Here is a 19,097-nt window from a genome sequence, read left to right as displayed (position 1 = left end):
TGAAAATGAAAGATTTACCTGTTGAAAGTTTTTTAGGAAAAATTACATTCTTCAAACTTACTCACATTTATGGCAATTTTCGGTAAAAGACTTGGGTTTTCACTGATATACTTGAAAAGCGGAACTATTTTCGAGAACTATGAATAAGCTGAGCATTTTACCTCTGAGTTACTCCCTTTATTACTTGATTTACGTTGTTATGAACTGTTGTTAGCTATTGGTGTTGGACCGACCTTTGTTCCAGCCCGTCACTACTTTCAACCTAAGGTTTGGTTTGTTAATTATTGAGTACGTGGGGTCTGTAATCATACTACACTTCTACACTTTGCGTGCAGATGTTGGCTGCTGATGTTGTTGTGATCGATAGGAGCTGGTATTGAAGACGTACCTGCATTCCGGTAGTAGCTGCCTCTTGTTCATGGTAGCCTTAGATTCATAAAAATCTGTTTATGTACATTTCGAACAGATGATGTATTTATTTCATACCAGCTTGGTAAATTCTATTCTTAGAAGCTCATGATTTGTACTACCAGCCATTGGAAAATATATAAGATTCAGATATTTTCTTTTATTTATTATGTCACTAAATTTCATTGGGATTGAGTTATTGTTAATTGGCTTACCTGGCGGGTTGGATTAGGTGTCATCCCAACTAGTTGAATTTTTGGATTGTGACAGTTTAGTTATTACAAATATATTAAATATCAAGTAAAAATATCAATCAATATTACCCATCTAAAAGTAGATAAATGTATATAAATATTCTATCAACGTTTGACTAGGCAAGGTTTTCAAGAAAGAAAGAAAAGACGGACACCGCTTCAGGAAGCTATATTTTACCAGTATAATCAATTAAAAATATAATCAGTTAAAATTTCATTGACGTGTAATTACGAGCGCAACAAAAATTATGGTTTTAAATATGTTATAAATACATTTTTTTAGGCATACCATTGAGGTAAAATGACAAGTTTAAATTAATTTTTTTTTCAAAATATACTAAGATAAAATTCTATGAAAAATAGAACTGAAAAAGAAAGTAAATTAAAGAGAGATGGAAGAGAGGGAAAGTATCATTGAGAAAGTAAGTTTGCTACCGTTGGGCGTTGGCAAGCAGTTTCGCATCATATTAATAACGGATTCAGATTACTTTTTTCAAGTTTGTCTAACTTAATTGTGTTTCAGAAACCAATCATGACGGGATCAAGAGTTTGGTACTTTGAATATGAAAAGATCATCTTGCCAACCATATTATTGTAACAAAATTTCAACAATATGCAGTGTACAATACGTTATAGAAAAACATAGGAGATCTTTAAATCAACTTTATTATTTTTCAGAAAGGAGAACATACACGCAATAAAGAATTTTGTAGAATCCATTTTATTTCTCTATATATGATCTGTGAGGTCTGTTCTTTCATAAATACAGGCTATTCACGCAAATTCAATCGAACGAACAAAAAAAATTTGAAATTTCATATCAAAATGTATCAATAATTCACACTAGTGTTTTGCAAGTGGAGGTCTTTGGGTCCCACATAGCCGGAAGCAAATATTTTCTACCATGCACCCCGTCCGCATTGTAGCTAGCACCAGTTGTTTTATCAACCAACGTGTCACCAGGGAACCCGGGGAAAGCGCCCGACCCAAATATTCCGGTGCAAGCAGACACAGCTTCTAATGGTGCGTTAGCTGGGCCCTGGTAATACCCGCCATCAAACGGGTTCGTTACAGTACCCGCTAATATTGTTGCTAGGTTGATCACCATGCCGTCCACTCCAACATCGCCATTTGGAGCAACCAAAGGCGGCGTTTGTGGTCCGACGATTGGCTTATAGAATGGCCATGCACATTGACCCGGACATTGCCTTGCCGAGTTACCCACCCAAGCGTATGCAAACTTGCTTCCCTTCTTCCCTCGAGTCCATCCGTGCATGCCGCACCTGAACAGAACATTTCAGAGTTTTAACCTAGTAGTGAAGCTTAAGTGTTTGAATTTCTATCCCGCGTAAGCTGTCTAATTTGACCATAGTTTAGAAGCATAGATGAGTCTGTTGTTCCTAGGACTTGTCTACAAAACCAGGTTTTATGCTGTAATTCTTTCAGCTTGATAATAAATCTATTTACCATAAAAACAAAAAATTACTCTCGTAATTTCTATTTATGTGAAGTAGTTTAATTGGGCATGTCGATTCTTGGAGCTTATAATTAAATATGCCCTCAGATTTTTGTGGCTATGAAAGCAAGCCATTAACATTAAAATAGAAAGTTCAAAGTTAAATTGTCTTCAAATATAAAAATATAGTACAATACACTATTCTTTTTTAAAAAGGCTAATAAAAAAAATAGTATAACGTGGAGGGCAGACTTTCAGAGGCGTCTCAACACTACCTGTGGCCTAAAGCGAAAATTTAAAAAGAGTCCTCAAAAGACATTCGAGGTTAAGAAATGTTTTTTCATATCTAATCCTTTAATAATTTTATTAGCTTAAGATATAAAAATTGTCTAAAAAGCGCTTAAAGAATAGAAGAAGATTTTACAAAATCATAGTTTTACACAAAATCGGTTCAAGTTGAAGTGGGTTAGACAAAAATTAAGAAGTTGAGCCCATCCACCATGCATGAGGTAACAAAAAAGAATAACAAAAAATAGGAAGTAAATTCAAATTTAATAATCTACAATTCTTTGTAAAAAATTTAAAAATTGACACAAATGATTAAAACTAATTTATTTATCACTAATAATAAATACATAATTATTTATACTATATATAATTTAAGAAAATTTAGGGCCTTAATTTTCTGGGGGCCTAAAGCCACTGCTTTAGTGGCTTTAGGGTTGAGCCGCCACTGCAGACTTTATTGGATAACTAAGGAATTTACCGCGCTTTGCGCGGTTGTGAAAATACAATAATTTATAATTAGTTTATAGAAAAAACGAAAAAAATCAGCAAGATGAATAAAAAAAATTAATTACATACATTGATAAAATCCCAATATAAATATTTCAGTAGAATTAGAGCTTTGATAAACTATATTTTGTTTGTCAAATATTCTTTAAAATTAAAAGAAATTAAGAAAATATTTCATATATTCTGTGCGTGGGGAAGATTAATAGAAAAAAAAAAGAAATAAGTTTTTATATCACTTTATTTTTTTGTTTTTTTCTTCCATTGATCTTCTTTTACTTTCTCTTTCCATTTCCTAGTCCCTCTCATTTCACAATCATTCTAAAAAACCTCTATTATTGACTGTCTCTCTATCCTCTATTTTTCTTAAATTTATTTTCTGTTCTTTTTTTCCCTCTATACTTCCTTTATTAATTACTTTGTCGTTTTTTTTTCCTCTCTTTCTCCTTAGGCTCTTTCTCCTACGGTTACTCCAAAACAAATAAAAAATACTCTCTTCTTGATGCTTATAAATTTTTATATTTTCTATCCATTTCCCTCAAAATATGCAATAAATTTTTTGTTTATGTCAACATTTTGGTTAGTCATCATATAAATAGAGAGAAATAACTCTCCAGAAGAGAGAAGTTTCAAAGTAAAAAATAGTCGAAAAACGGAGAAGGAAAAATCTTTTTTTTGCGCAGTAGTTTATCAAATAAAAAATCCAGGCAAAAACATTTAAGATAAAAAGATTTATTTTACATTATTAGTTGCAAAATAAGGACGAACACTATTTCATGGGAGTTCTTACAATAGTAACAGATTTACGTTGTTTTCCTGGGACCAATCCTATTTGACAACCATGAAACAAAGTTTTCGTATTTTTGTTTATATTTGACGGTAAATTCTTGAGAAATTATAAAGGTCGTAAGGTCTTTGTGGAATAGAAACACCTAGCAGTAAAAGTTTAGAAAAAGAAAAAAGCATATGAAAACTAATAGAAACCAAAAAAGTAGAGTCAGAAAACTCAACTAAAGAGATACAACCAATTAATTTGCAGAAAGGAGGAGAGAATTATTAACTCCTATACAACAACTCTTTGTTGTCCTCATCTACTACAAATTTTTATAGTACTCATGACTTTACATTAATAGAAAGGGAGGGGGGAAAACCAAATAATGAGATAAGAAAGCAAAAAGGAAAATAAAAAGATAATTGTTTGGTTTCAGAGAAGTGTCAAACTTATGAATTTGACTCTCGTGATAGCATAATGTCAAGTTTTGAAGATTTTTTTTTATTCTTTTATTTTGCAATTTCACTCATTTGAATAGAGGTAGGTTAAGAATAAGGGAGAACGTTGTAGCTGCAAAAATGGAATGATAACTTTGTCACTTATGGCCAATTACATGTCCGTTAGAGCAGTGTCTTCATATCCCAAATAACTACTTTTTTGAGGTACAACAAACTTGTTTTTCAACCAACAAAATATTTTATTAAAAACCTAAAAAAAAGAAAGTAATAAAATACTGCATAACTGTAATTACCATCTTTTAAACTCATTTAGCTGATAACATGCAATGTACCAAGAAAGAAGAAAAATATTAGTATCTAACAGAAAAAAGTGAAAAGGCAAAAATGAAGAAAAAAACCTTCATGCCATGTTAGTTGAGAGTGATAGTATTGTTCACATTTCATGGATTATAGCCAGACTCAAAATTTGTGAGGGTTACACAAAATAATGGAGGTATGAGATTATTATATAGAGAAGATGAGATACGGTATTTAGTCATAAAGGAGGTGAAGAGCATGTTTTAAAAAAAAAATAGATATGGAAGTTTTTTTGTAACTCTTGAGGCATAATTAGATGTAATAAATATGGTAATTAATTTTGACTTATAAAACAAATTGAATGAATAAAAATGATGAAAGGTCTTGGTGCCATATCCGTTTTCGGGAAAATGAGGATAACGGTCTTAAAGATTTATAATATTGATTAGGTACTAAAGATGGTGGTAAACATTGAGTAAATGGAAGAAAATAGTAACGTACATAAATTAAGTGTATTAATTGTAAAAGTCCATTGAAAGGAATGAAGATTGTTGGACAAAAGAAAATCCAAAAAAATGAGAAAAAAGATAAATAGCAATTCTAGTCTTAGAGAGGTGCCAAGTCATCTTTTGTATTTCCTCTTTTATATATATATATAGATTCATGTTATTCTAGTATATAAAGAGGGATTTAGAATTTGAAGTTGACAAAATTATCCAACATATATATTATGCATTTCAAGTTACTAGATAGCCCGTCAATCGTACCTGTTCATGCAGAAATCCTCGACTGCAACATCGGCTGCTGTTAAAACAACGACAATAGAGTTGGATTGAGTTGCCTTAGAAGCCAAACTTGCAAGTTGAGGATCTTTCAACAATTTCCCCAGTGAGTACTTCTGATCAAAAATTTGTTTGCCTAGAGAAATGACAGATGGACCTCCCTTATAGTCCTCGGTGGTGCGCCACCACGAACCGACGGAAGGGGGAACTTGACGGCGGGTGTGGTTGAGGCTGAGAGATTGGATAAAATCCACGATGATAGCGCCCTGATTAGAGGAGAATTTTCCATACCAAATTAGGTTAACGGTGACATGTCCCTTTAAGAGAGCACCATTATGGTATTTTAGAACAAGAGGTGGTTGCTCAACTAGAGCAAGTATTCTTGAATTGGCTAAACAAGGAATGGGAAGAACAAGAAAGAGTGAAAATAGTAAGAGAGAAATTGCGATCTTGTTGAAATATGCCATTTGATATAGATTGAATAATGGTGAACATGAAAGAATATTATTGAGGTCTCTAGCTCTATATATATATATATGAAGCAGGTGAGTATTTGACCACTAAAGGATGTGGTGCATCGGATGGGGCTGCTCCTCTCTTAACCAGAGGTCTCAGGTTCGAGCCCTGGGTATGGAAAAATTGTTGGTAGGGAGCGCTTCCTCCTGAATGTGGCCCTATTCGGCGCGAAACCGGATATAGTCAAGCTCCAATGCAGGTACCAGACACCAGGTGGAAAACCAAAAAAAAAAAGTTGAGTATTTGAAGAACAGCAATATGAAGCTTCCAAGAAATTAATACTGAACTATGAGATAATAAAGTAGGGTTTCAGTTATTTATTTGTTGGTGATGTGCATGTTGCGAGGTTTGTTTGACATTATATAAGAATGACGCGTGAATTGACCTAAAGATTAGCTTCTTCTTTTATCTTAGAACAGTGGGCGTTATCCTACAAAAGATAAAGATATTGAAGTTAATTAGGGGGATTGGATAACCAGGGAAGGTGTTTTGTAGGAAAAAGACAACATTTCTGCTTAGTTTACTCCTTTTGTATTTTTCTTCTTTCCGTTTTAATATGCCAATCTTCATCTCATCAAAGTCGGATATGATTGCGTGCGTCACCTAAACTTCCTATTCTATTCTTGATGTTTGTTGGTGTCTTTTTTATGTGGCTTTAACTTTCACTAACCCACTATTTCATAATGAGAAAATGATCATATTTTATTTTCTTCATTTTGTTTTTCAACTACAATTATATTTTCACCAGCAATGTTCAGTATATTTGAAACCACTAGTTAGAATATATATCAAAAATCTTTTTTTATCTATTTTAGACTTCGTGAAGAAAACACATTCTTCTTACAAAGAACCTATGCAAGTCGGAAGGCACCTTTTTTTTTTCTTTTCATATTCGAGTTCTAAGTTATAACAGTTCCGTCTAATTTTGTTGTTGTTGAAATATTCGTATATTTATTACTCTACTTGTATTAGATGCATCATTAATCTCGTATGGTAGTATTTCCGTGGTTTGTTGTGTATGGACCTTCAATGTAAATTAATTGAGGTTAAATTTACCTCAGTATTAATTATCGCACATCATATGTAATGATGTTGAGTGAGCATGCATTCACACTAAGGATTGTTCTAAACTACTAAAAAAGAATTAACGATGGACAAATTCTGCAGCTAAACAGCAAAATCGTCTCTAATCCTACTTAACCATAGATTATCAAAAAAAATTGTTAGCTGCTTTAGCGACAGTAAGAGACGAAGTTCAATTCTATTTTTTGTAGTGGTGAATTAATTATAAGAATTGTTCTAAAAAAAAAGAAAACAATAAATCTACCTCAACATGAAAAGAAGAGGAGAAAGTTGACATTCCCATCTATCGCTCTCGTAAACCTCAAAGGTGAGTGGAAGCGTTGGTTAAGACTTCATACAATATTCAGTACTATATTCTTTAATATGTCTTGACTCATCCATTGCGTCGAAAATGTCATCTTTTTGAATCTTTCTAATTATAATAAAGTTTACTTTGTGCCGCATAATACATACTTGTTCATGACATTCACTTGCTGATCTAGCAGTTACATTATCTATGTATCGTAATTTGATTAGACACCAAAAAAAATTATTTTAATAATTGTATGATGTTAAATATACTATAAGAATCCTAGACTGTAATATACCATTAAAAATAAAATAAAAATCTAAAATTAAATTATTTTCATATATAAAAGGTAACATTTTTTTTCAGAACAGACTACTAAAAAAATAATGAAATTATGGACATTCCACAACATGCATTAGAGTTTCTTTTGTTTTACCTTCTTATTAGTTTCTTGCACGTCGATTTGAAGAGAAACCCATTAATGATGGTTCACGCAAAGAAAAGTAGGCGCTCATGTTAATTACTTTCGGTGCGGGCATTCATTAATCTACAATTAGTGAATAACCCCACTAGTCACCATCCTAATCAACCCTACTATATAGTCATACACCTTAACAGATGTCAAACAAGAAGCTCCTCCCCTACCCCCCCCCCCACCCACAACACACCCATGACAAGCGGGAATGGGTCCTGCCTACTGGTCCTGCCTACTCGATGCATGCCAACTTTGATACTGTCTACGTCCACACTTCTATATTTTATGTATTGTAATTAATAAAGTGATCAAAATGAATTTAAGTAAGTATGGCCCCCCAAAAAACACAAGAAACTAATACAGGAAGTATTGGTGCATTCATCATTGTATACATCGACCTATTAAGAGTTCATAATTGCTTTGATCAACCACTCACATATTCACGCACTTCTAACTGAATATAGACGCTAACAGTAAAACAGATCTTTTACATTATTAATACAGTTTAATTTGTGATAACAAGTTGATTAATTACCGTATTATCAGATTATAAATAAATACTAGATTATAAACAAATACTAATTAGAAAATTTATATGTAATTAAATTATGATGATTAGATCATACAATACTTTTTACACTATTAATACACAAAACTTGAACCTTCGAGGGACCTGGCTCCTCCCGTTAATAATCTCTCCATTTCCCTGGTTCTAGGCTGAGTGGTGTACACTTGTCCCTCTAAATACTTGATGGAACAGATTTATTTCTTTAACCAACCAAGATTCATTTCTTTAAGCAATATCACGACTCGATAGATCGTTTTGAGTACTAGCTTTAATGTACGTGTTCCGAGACCTCGTATAGCTCTATTTGATGATTTATGACTTGCGTGCGTGGTCCATATTGTTTTCCGAAAAGTTTTTATGTGAAATTTTAAAGAAAAATTGATTTTTGACTTAAAATAAGGTTTGGGTTGACCACGGTCAACGATTTTAGCAAACGACCTCGAATAGGTATTTTGACGATTCCGGTAGATTCATATGATATTTTTAGACTTGTAAGCACGTTTTGGGGTCCAGGGAGACCCGAGCGCATCTCGACGCATTATGTGAAAAATTGAAAAACTGAGTTTTAATGTTAAAATTTTGAGTTTTGATGATCGATACTTGATATTTGATTTTGTTTTAATGGTTTGAGTTAGCGAACAAGTTTTATAATGTTATTACACTGTGTGCATGTTCGAAACGAAGGGCTCGGGTGAGTTTCGGGTGCATTGCAAACTGAACTGGAACAACTGATGCATAGCTGTTGTCACACCCCTTTTTCTACCCCAAAAAAAATATAGATGTAATGGATTGTAGTGGGTTAAAGAGTTTTTCCAATTAAAATGACAATTTTGAAATAGGGATTATTTTATTGTTCAAAGTTGCCACTTGGAATTAATTTTTTGGGTGTTACAAGTCACCATTTATTTGAATCCCTATTCAAAGAAGGTTTGACTCTATTTTTATCGGTCCGCGAAAATAAAGTTCGGGTAAGGAATTCTGTTGATCGGGGAGTAGGTGTAAGGCATTCCCCGAGTCCCGTGGTTCTAGCACGGTCGCTTTTATTGACTAAAATTGGCTTGAATTAATTTTGGAAAAAACTGTGCTTTATTTAATTTTTATGTTTTAACTATCCGCTTTTATTTCTTGATTATTAGATTTATTAAGAAAAAATAATTTTTTTGGATAAATTATGTTGTCATAACGACGCTACGCGAGTGAATGCGTGATCGAATAAAAAATAATTAATTAACTTATCATAATTTCTCCTCGCAAGCGAATCCGAAATCATGACAATCAATTATTTGTAATACTTTTAAAGAAATTACTACATTTGAAAAAATTAATTCTTGAAGATTATTAAAAGGAAGGTTAGCTATCGCGCCACGCAAGCGAATCCGCAATTTTAGCCAAGGATTCATTAAATAAAAAATTATCTAAAACTAATGGATATGGCATGAGATTGTTGAATTAATTTATTAAATGTTAAACATCACGCTACGCAAGCAATTCCGTGAAGTTAAAACATGCCTATTAATTGTCTACCATTTAAATTAATTATATAAAAAAGGGGACTAAGTTATCTCGTAAAAGAAAATTTCTTGATTTTTATCGAGGTTAGTTGACTAAACAAATATTTATATATAATAAAGTTGGGCCGACGTATCAATTTACAAAAAAAAAAAGTAGCCTTAGATTTGGCTATTGCAAGGTGCTGAGTTAGTTTAATGATTCATTAGAGAATGGGAAGCTAGTGGACTAGAATATTATTGGCCCATCTGGCATTACTAAAAATATGGGCTAGCTGAATTATTATTAAAAATGGGCCAAGAAATGGATTTCATTTGGCCCACTGCTATAGAGAAGGAAAGGGGTAATTTTGTTGTTTAAAGGTAAATGGGCCAGCTTTTATTTGATTCAATAAGGCTCAAAGTTGATACAATCTTAGCACTTTACTTAGTTTGCATTCATGACCACTAACTACATAGTCATAATTGTATAAACGCCCACTTTAAAAAAATAGCCACATTTGCAAATCCGGCAAAATGGCCAGATTCACAAAGATATTATTACTGCATTCCTAGAAGCATATATTGGCAGTGAAATTTCAGCAACTAAAACGAAATCATGCTATGTGTTATACGCCTAAAGTCATTCATGGCATACTTAGCATTGTTACTCGCATACAATAGCTTGAAAACATGCTTCAAAATCCATAAACGACTTACATATCATATTCAAAAACTTACAAATCGATATTCAAGTATTATAAAGGACTATATTCACGTTATTACATGCGTGATACATAACAATAACATCCAAGCTCTTTTGTTGTCAAACTATCATCACATCAAACACATTTAAATGGTGCAGCAGGTTTAAGTTATTCCCATTGCTGAAAAGATATACATTACGAGTCTTAAAAGGATTACCTGGATAGCAAAACAATAAATAATAGTGAGGTGGGCAGGAACAACGGCAGAAATAGCAGAAAAAACAGCAACAACCAGCAGTGAATCCGTGTTAAAACAGCCCAGAAATCTTACTAACAGTAGTGATTCTTTAGGAGAAGGAACTCAAGAATCAAACTCTAAGACTCTTATATGTTTTTCAAAGATTTTGCACTCTAAGACTCAACCAAAAACTCATGATTTTCAGCTTACTCTTCACGTGTTAACTGCTGAATTTTTTTTATGTTTTTGTGTGTTCAAGCAGTTCTAAAGATGTATGGAAGTGTGATGGAGTCCCCCCCCCCCCCTTTTAAATGAGGAAAGGGCAGCCCTTAAATAGGCAAAGAAAAGCCAACTTTTTGGACAGATTTTGGTCCACCAAAAATCTGTCCAAAAAGAGACTGACTTTGTGTGCTAAACACTGTTCAAAAGGCTGTCCAAAAGGTGAAAGGACAGCCTGGAATCTGCTATGGCAGAAGCAAAGAGTCATTTCAGCCACTCTACTAAAAAGTAAGCTACTAGTACCCTATTTTATGATAAAATTATCTAAACTTCATATTTTAACAACATCAATATCACCCTATTGATTCAAACTAAACCAAGTAAACAGAGAAGTAATTAAACTTCAACACATGAACTATGAACCAACATGAGCAAACAAAAATCAACTATTAAAACCAAGCGGAACACACGTTATCGCTGAAGCGATTTAACAAACCAACTAGACAAACATAATCAGAAATGGATTAAATAAAGACACAAGACAGAACTTATTTCTAACTAAAATCCAAGAAAATGGAAAAGTAATATTGGGGCAGAAGATTATGATTTTACCATATACTCGAGTATCCGGGCAATGACGATAGGCAGTGGTACGTCTTCGAGAAAGCTTCTATTGTTGATATTCTCGAAACCAAAAACTCCGGCGAATCCGAGTTCAGTTTCAATGATATCAACGACACAACCTTGCTCGAGGCCGGTTTGAGAAGAGAGAGGCAGTGGTGGTTGAGGGGCGGCAATGACGGCGGCGGATCGACAGTAGGGGTGGTCGCCGGTGGTGGTGAGGTTTTTTTTTGAGGTTTTGAGTTGGAGATATGGAAAGAGGGGGAGAAGAGGAGGCCGATGGTGTAAAATTTTTGGAGTTTGGGGTGGTGGGCGGAGGCTAGGGTTTCGGTTAAGCTTAGATCTACGGAGATTGAAAAGGGTTATGGGATTTTGGGGTTTGGATTCATGGAGAAGGGGTTGAGCGGATGAAGTGGTGAAATTTTGGGGTGGTTTGGAGGTTGGCCGCCGCCGGTGGGCGATTTCCGGTGGAGGAGCTGGGCGGCGCCTGGGCAGACCTAGGAGAGAGAAGAGAGAGTGAGGAGAGAGGAAGAAGAAAAGAGAATAGGAAAAAAAGAGGGCAAAATTTCTGATCTTGAGGCCTTATATACATGAAGTGGAGACTGAATTAGAACCCTTAGATCAAAGTGGTATGAACGGATGAGATTTAATCTCACCTCACTTATCAAAACGACGTAGTTTCAAGACAAAACTACGTCGTTTTGAGCTCTTTCTTGGCCAACCACCTAATGGACCGGGTATGGCCGAATTGGGCTCAAATTTTGGGCCGATTTTGGCACAATTTTAATTAAAATATACTAGCCCAATCCCTTTTCCCTCTAATGAATTAATTAAACTAAAAGTCTAATTCTCAAATCTCCAAACACACACAAAAATAATTATTCAAAATTACAATGTAAAAGAAAGAACAAAAATTAGGCATTTACAGCTGCCCCTCTTTGCTCGAAAACATGAAGAGTTTTCGTGCAAAGATAGTGAATGCCATGGCTAACTTTTGCTCACCTATGACTCTAGTGAAAGCGTTTTTGAAAAAGGGGTAACCGAACCTTGCTTCCGAGGTTGCCTACATATCCTTAGCTGTAAAGGAATCAGGTCAGTGTAGTTCTGGAAAAATTTGGTAGCTGGGACTACCAGACACTGGAGTTAAGACTGTTGTTGGTGCTGCTGTTGTTGTTACTCTTACTGTTACTGCTTCTTACATCAAAAGGAAAAGAGAAAGAACTATATATGTCTGCAAACTAAGAGTTACAAAATTCCTAACTATATGCCTTCTGGAGTTAAATCTTGATTCTTGACCTGGTCTCTTGTGTTGACCATGATTGGATCTTGATGCTCTTTGAAGAAAAGATTATGACTCAATCTAATGCCTGCTTTCCTGATCCGAAATTGAGATGATGAATCTTCAGAAGCTGGGTTACTGACAGATTGTCAAAGTTAATTCCAACTAAACTGTGATTGAAAGACTTCTTTCTTCTGATAATAACTGAACAAGCAAGCTTTGATCGTTACAAACATTGCTCTACGGCGGGGCCTGCAAATCCATCAAAGACGAACAGAACGAACAAAATTTTCTGCCCCAGTTTGGCACTGAGAAATTTTTTTGAGTTATTGGGTAAAGCTGTAGATCAGCTTATTTTATTTGAAAGATGAAAAAATCATACTGAAGACTCCGAATTGAATGTACTTCTCTTAGGAGTAGAAACTGATAAAACTTAGACTAAGAGGTGCATCTCCCATGGGTGTATTGGAATGACTGCGAGATTAAAGGACTCGGACTAGGAATTGCATCTCCTAGGATTAATGATTCAAATTAGGAAGTGTATCTCTTATTAGAATGAACAGGGTTGATTCGGCTAAGAAGTGTGTCTCCTACGAGTGAGGTGGAAGGACTCGGACTAGGAAGTGCGTCTCCTACAAGTGAGGTTGAAGGACTTGGATTAGAAAGTGCGTCTCCTAGGAATAAAGGTATAGATTAGGAAGTGCATCTCCTACTAGAATGACTCAAGCCAGGAAGTGCCTCTCCTACGAATAAAGGTATAGATTAGGAAGTGCATCTCCTACTGGGATGACTCAAGCCAGGAAGTGCGTCTCTTACGAGTAGGGTTGAAGGACTTGGACTAGGAAGTGTGTCTCCTATGAGTGAGGTTGAGGGACTTGTACTAGGAAGTGCGTCTCCTAGGATTGATGGTTCAGACTAAGAAGTGTGTCTCCTATTGGAATGGCTCAAACTAGGGAGTGCATCTCCTACGAATGAGGTTTAAGGGTTTGGACTAGGAAGTGCGTCTCCTAGGATCAATGGTTCATATTAGGAAGTGCGTCTTCTATTGGAATAGCCCAAACTAGGAAGTGCGTCTCCTATTAGAATGACTCAAACTAGGAAGTGCATCTCCTAGGATTGGTAGTTCAGATTAGGATGTGCGTCTCCTATTGGAATGGCTTAAACTAGGAATGGCGTCTCCTACGAATGAGGTTTAACGGACTTGGACTAGGAAGTACATCTCCTAGGATTAATGGTTCAGAGTAGGAAGTGTGTCTCCTATTGAAATGACTCAAACTAGGAAGTGTGTCTCCTACGAGTGAGGTTGAAAGACTTGGAGGGAATGTAACCTGGGGTTGGCGCCCTGTACCACTGAGAAAAAATGTAACCAGGGGTTGGCGCCCTGTATCACTAAGAGGGAATATAACAAGGGTTGGCGCCCTGTATCAGTGAGAAGCAATGTAACCAGGGGTTGGCGCCCTGTATTACTAAGAGAGAATATGGCTAGAGATTGGCACCTTATATCGCTGAGAGAATGTAACCATTGTATCACTAAGAGAGAAATTAACTAGGGGATAGGATACCTTGTATTAAAATGGAACCTCACTAAAGATGGTTGTACCTTATGTCGGAAAATACAGCTAGGGATTGGTGTACCCTACACTAAACATGCGGCTAAGGAGTGGTGTGCCCTATTTCAAAATGGAACCTCAACTAAGGATTGATATACCTTATGCTGGAAAATGCAGTGGTTGATTATGTGATTATAGGCATATCTAGAAAGAAAAAGCAGAGAGTTTGAAGAACTTACCTTTGGTGATAATTCGTCCTTTGAGAACTTCAATTCTACACTGCTTTGTTTCCTGCTTGAAATAAAGAAAGATTTGTGAGTTTAACAATGGTGGTCGGTTTGTGGTCTTGAATTCCCTGAGCAGTTTGAATCTGCGGCCACCTCATTGTTAGAGAACTGATTTGCAAGTATGTTACCAAACAGCTAGGAGGCTCTATACCGTGCTCTAGAAACTTCGGCTTTCTACTGTCGCCTCCGGCTGTTTCATAACCGGATGTCTAAGGTGTTGCTGAACATTGTCTATAAAGCAAATCTTCACTTTGACAGTTTTTTCCTTTAAAAATCAAACTTGATTATTTTGTACCCGATATTAGTTTGTGTCTGGGGTGCTATCAACTTTGCCCATGAAGCAAGTCTTGCTTAGCGACCTTTTCGATGTCTTCAAAACACGTTGTTCGGCTTATCAGAGGAAATCACAGTTGGATTCGTGCCTTTGTCAATGCCACGTATGCCTCACATCTTTTATTTTGCACTTCTAGGAAACAATGACCAATTTTGTGGCCCTTTCTTTATTGGCTTCTAAACAAATAGACCAGCAAACTTTTGGAACTTCCCTTGGCATGAACCCTCCAATCTCGTTTAGCTTCAACAAGCTTATTGTGCATGTTGCTTCCTGGGTATGTCCTCTTCGATGTGCCAGGATAGAACTTGCTTTGTATAATTGGAAAGCTGGTAACAGATGTTGAAGTCATTTCTTGGTTGTTTTAACAAAGACTGACTCAAAAATAAAAATACAAATGGACAAAATGACGCGATGTAAAAGTGAGAAGGAATAGTATTTAACTGAAAATTCCACTTTACGGGGAGAGAAAGAAAAAAGGGGCTCCTTTGAATATGGTAGCCAACTTTAATGATCATGATATGCATTTTGGATTGAGCGGATGAATCTATCCAACCAATCTACCCTTTCTTCTTGTTGTTCCTTTTCGTCTTTGAAGTTGGCCTCTTTGTGTCAATCATTTGCATCAAATCACAGCTCACCTTCGACCAGTGGTGCCCTGAAAGGTTTTGACCAACCGGCCTCTCTTAGTTATTTATCTCTACTTACCATCGCCTTATAGTGCCCATGAGGGTTTTCACCAATAAGACTCTCTCATTTCCATTCATTATCTCTGCTTTGTTTTCGCCTTTTTGTGCGAGCAACTTGACATTGTTCTACGTTGTGTGACAGCTGTTGCTTACTGCGTGTTTCCCTTGGATCTCTTAATACTATTTGGAAGGTCTTTATTTGGAAGGCTTTTGGAGAGGGTTATAAAGAAAGGGTCACAATAAGGCTCAAAATAGACTCAAGATGATAGGCTTGTATATTTACAACTCTTGGAATCGACTCTTTATAAAAACATAAAAAAAAAATCTGCCCCAGTTTCAGATACCGGGGAATTTTATTTTTGATTTGGTTAGACTGAACCCTAGTGTAGAGCTGCCTACGTATCCTTTAAAGGAATCAAGTCAAATTTAGTTCAAACTAACATGAAAGATTTCTTTGTTGTTTTTCTATTAATTTTTCATTTTTCATTTTTCTTTTCTCTTTCCTTTTCTTCTCTTTTGATTTTTTTTATAATCAGATTGTCCTAGCTCCTATCTTTCTGGTGGCATGGATCTCCATTTTTTTTTGACTCTATACTTGATTCCAAAAGAGGGAGGGTCAAAGAAAAATAAAACAGGCTCAAAAGGGGTAACGAAGGGTATAAAGTGTTTGGGTAGCAGAAAAAAGGGCCTCCTAGCCTCAAGAATGCCAAACATTCTATCCCTTCTCAGGTTCGGCATTGATGTACATGACTCTCTTCTTGGTTTTGTCAGTTGTATTGTTTCGTAGTCAATATCTTGTTCACAACAGATGACTTTTGACAATTTGGAGTCACCTTTTCTTGGTCCTTATCCTGATGTAGAAGGGTGCACTTCTGTACTAGCTAATCATTTTAAATTCCCTGGGATGCACCTTCTTTGGGGATTTGGGTCATCTTCCCTGATATGATCAGATTATGCATGCCATGGCAGAAACCTTTTCGCTGATTAGTCCCACCAAACTTCGAAACTTTCAATTATCCTTAAACCAGTATTCATGACTGTTTTGGTTCCATGTGATCTTGACACGGGCTTATCATCAAAGTTTTTCAACCTCTTACTTGTCCTCCACGTGTTTTTTCCTCGATTCAATTCAAGATTGGACAAGCTTTCTAAAATCTAGCCGAAAAGTCCGCTTGCATGTCATGTCACTAAAGTTGGCGTGAAAAGAATTATATATGCAAGAAGAACTAAACACAATGGATTAAAATGACACAAAGAAAAAAGTTGTATTTCATTGATTAAAGGATAGAGAGGCTTGATGACAGGACAAACAAACAACATCTGGATCACAACCTCGAAATAATCCGGATGATAGAAATTATGACAAAATAAGTTACCAAGACTCCTTTCCCGCAAGGAAGGGAGTGACTTTCCAATTATCAAGCTCAACATCTTAGCTACGAATTTGCACATCAACATCAAACAAGATCGTCAACAATTTTGATTGCCTTGCATTCAGTGGACAGGTTCTTGACATTTTCCACCAAACCATCCCCATATTCCTCATCATTGTAAATCATCCGAATAATGTGTGCTTGGTCATGACGTTTAGGGTGCCATTATCTTGGACCACGATCATTCCTTCTTGAATCATCTTTTCTATTTCCTTTTTCAAAGCTCGACAACCCTCAATGCTATATCCTTGGACATTAGAATGGTACATGCACCGTACAGCAGGGTCAAAACCTTTTGCATATGAATCAGGAACATACCCTTGAAGCGGCTCAATCATTCCGCAACGTTTCAACCTTTCAAACAAACTTGTGTAGGATTCTACGATTGGCGTGAAATTGTCCCTCCGCTTGTGTTTCCTTACATACTCTTGTTTTGGATGAGCGTTGTAGAGTGATTGAGAGTTCTAATGTCGCGGATGAAGGTATGTTAGAGTTGGGGCCTGCATATGTTGGCAATTGGATGGTTTGGCAAAAGACTGAGTTGCATACTGTGGAGCAACCGAGTATCGTGGATCCGGGGGTTGAGATGCTCCTTTTTGGCCTCTTTTTGCCCGTGATGCCATCATGGCCTCCTCATCTTTCTTCTTTTGGTTAACACAACTATTCGGCCTATTCTAGATTTATTTGGTGGCTTGTTTGAGAGCCGCTTGACTTATAATTCGGCCAGTATTGAGGCCGTTCTCGACCATTTCTCCTATCTTGATTGCATCAGCAAAAGGTCTGCCCATTGCAGCCATCATATTTTGAAAATAATCAAGATCCTGAGCCCGAAGGAAGACAGTGATTAACTCATGGTCATCCATGGGTGGTTTAACTCTGGATGCTTGCTATCTCCACCTAACGGCATACTCCCTGAAGCTTTCAGTCGGCTTTTTCTTCAAATTGGACACGAAATTGCGATCTGGCGCAATATCAATGTTGTACTGAAATTGTTTGATGAAAGTCTGGGCCATGTCGTCCCAAACATGTCAGTGAGAGATATCTTGTTCAATGAACCATTCAGAGGCTACCCCTACCAGGCTCTCCCCAAAATAAGCCATCAGCAACTCTTCTTTTCCTCCTGCATCCCTCAGCTGGTTGCAGTACGTTTTCAAGTGGGCGATAGGGTCGCCGTGTCCATCATATTTCTGAAATTTTGGTGTCTTGAACGCTGGGGGTAAATGGATGTGAGGAAACATGCACAGATCACTGAATGAGACACTTTTGTGACCACCTAGTCCTTGTATGTTCTTTATGTTCTGCTCAAGAATTTTCATTTTCCTGACCATCTCATCTGGCTCTCCTGTCTTTACAGCCTTTTCATTTTCTGCGGGTAACTCATACTGTGGGGTCTGATTGTGTGGAGTCGAACCCTTAAATGCCATATCTAGAGAGTAGTATTGGCCATCGTAAGCATGAGATAGTGGCTCAATGTTTGGCCTCGTCACAGGATTTGGTGGGAGGATTGTATACACAGGCGGACCAGACATGATGAGAGGTCTGTTCCTAACCAGTGCAGCAGGAGGCTGCGCATTAAAGATACCAGGGACGGTATGGAAGCTGTAGTTTGGCGCATACCCTGGTGGTAGAATGTGATCACTCGTTGCAGGGAGCAGTGGTTGAGTAGCCTGGGGTATGGTGGAAGTTCCCTAGAGGGACCCTGAGGCAGAGGCTGACCAGAGACCTAAGCCTGATACACATCACTCAGTTGATGTTTCAATCTTCTTACTTCCCCCGACTCTTGCTCAACCGATTGACCCAGAGGGTCGTCACTTACCAACTCAATTTCATCATTGTTAGCCATCGCTACCTTCCCATTAGATCTGGTCAAGTAATGATGTGTTGCTAGTTTCAGCACAAACCAACCACCTTAAGCTTACTATATAAGAGGCAACAAACGTGTTAGAGTTAAGCATTTTATAAATACGAATCACACGTAACTATGATATGCTTCTAACATTATCACGTCTCTAACATGCTTTTGGAAGGCTCCATGTTTCATTCCGGCTTATAAGGTTGCTGCTTATTGACACTCTTATTTATTCCTCTCTTCTTCTTTTTTTCCCT

General features: G+C 36.5%; 1 protein-coding gene across 1 annotated transcript; it reads right to left on the bottom strand.

Annotated features, from left to right (window-relative positions):
• Positions 1-1,312: 1,312 nt before the first annotated feature.
• LOC109244704 (protein EXORDIUM-like 2) lies at positions 1,313-5,949 on the bottom strand. The gene is made up of 2 exons (XM_019411837.1): positions 5,205-5,949; positions 1,313-1,945 (listed from the first exon to the last, which is right to left on the bottom strand). Exons 1-2 carry the CDS (start codon positions 5,684-5,686, stop codon positions 1,501-1,503), a joined length of 927 nt encoding a protein of 308 aa, XP_019267382.1. The 5' UTR covers positions 5,687-5,949; the 3' UTR covers positions 1,313-1,500.
• Between the last annotated feature and the right edge of the window lie 13,148 nt (positions 5,950-19,097).

This window comes from Nicotiana attenuata, unplaced genomic scaffold (genome assembly GCF_001879085.1).
Source record: "Nicotiana attenuata strain UT unplaced genomic scaffold, NIATTr2, whole genome shotgun sequence".
Lineage (NCBI taxonomy): Eukaryota > Viridiplantae > Streptophyta > Magnoliopsida > Solanales > Solanaceae > Nicotiana > Nicotiana attenuata.
This window is presented reverse-complemented; position numbering and strand designations above follow the sequence as displayed.

Coding starts and splice junctions, on each gene's coding strand:
- LOC109244704 (XM_019411837.1), bottom strand. CDS start 5,686: ATGGCATATTTCAACAAGATCGCAATTTCTCTCTTACTATTTTCACTC. Junction 1,946..5,204: donor GAGGATTTCTGCATGAACAG/GTACGATTGACG, acceptor TGTTCTGTTCAG/GTGCGGCATGCACGGATGGA.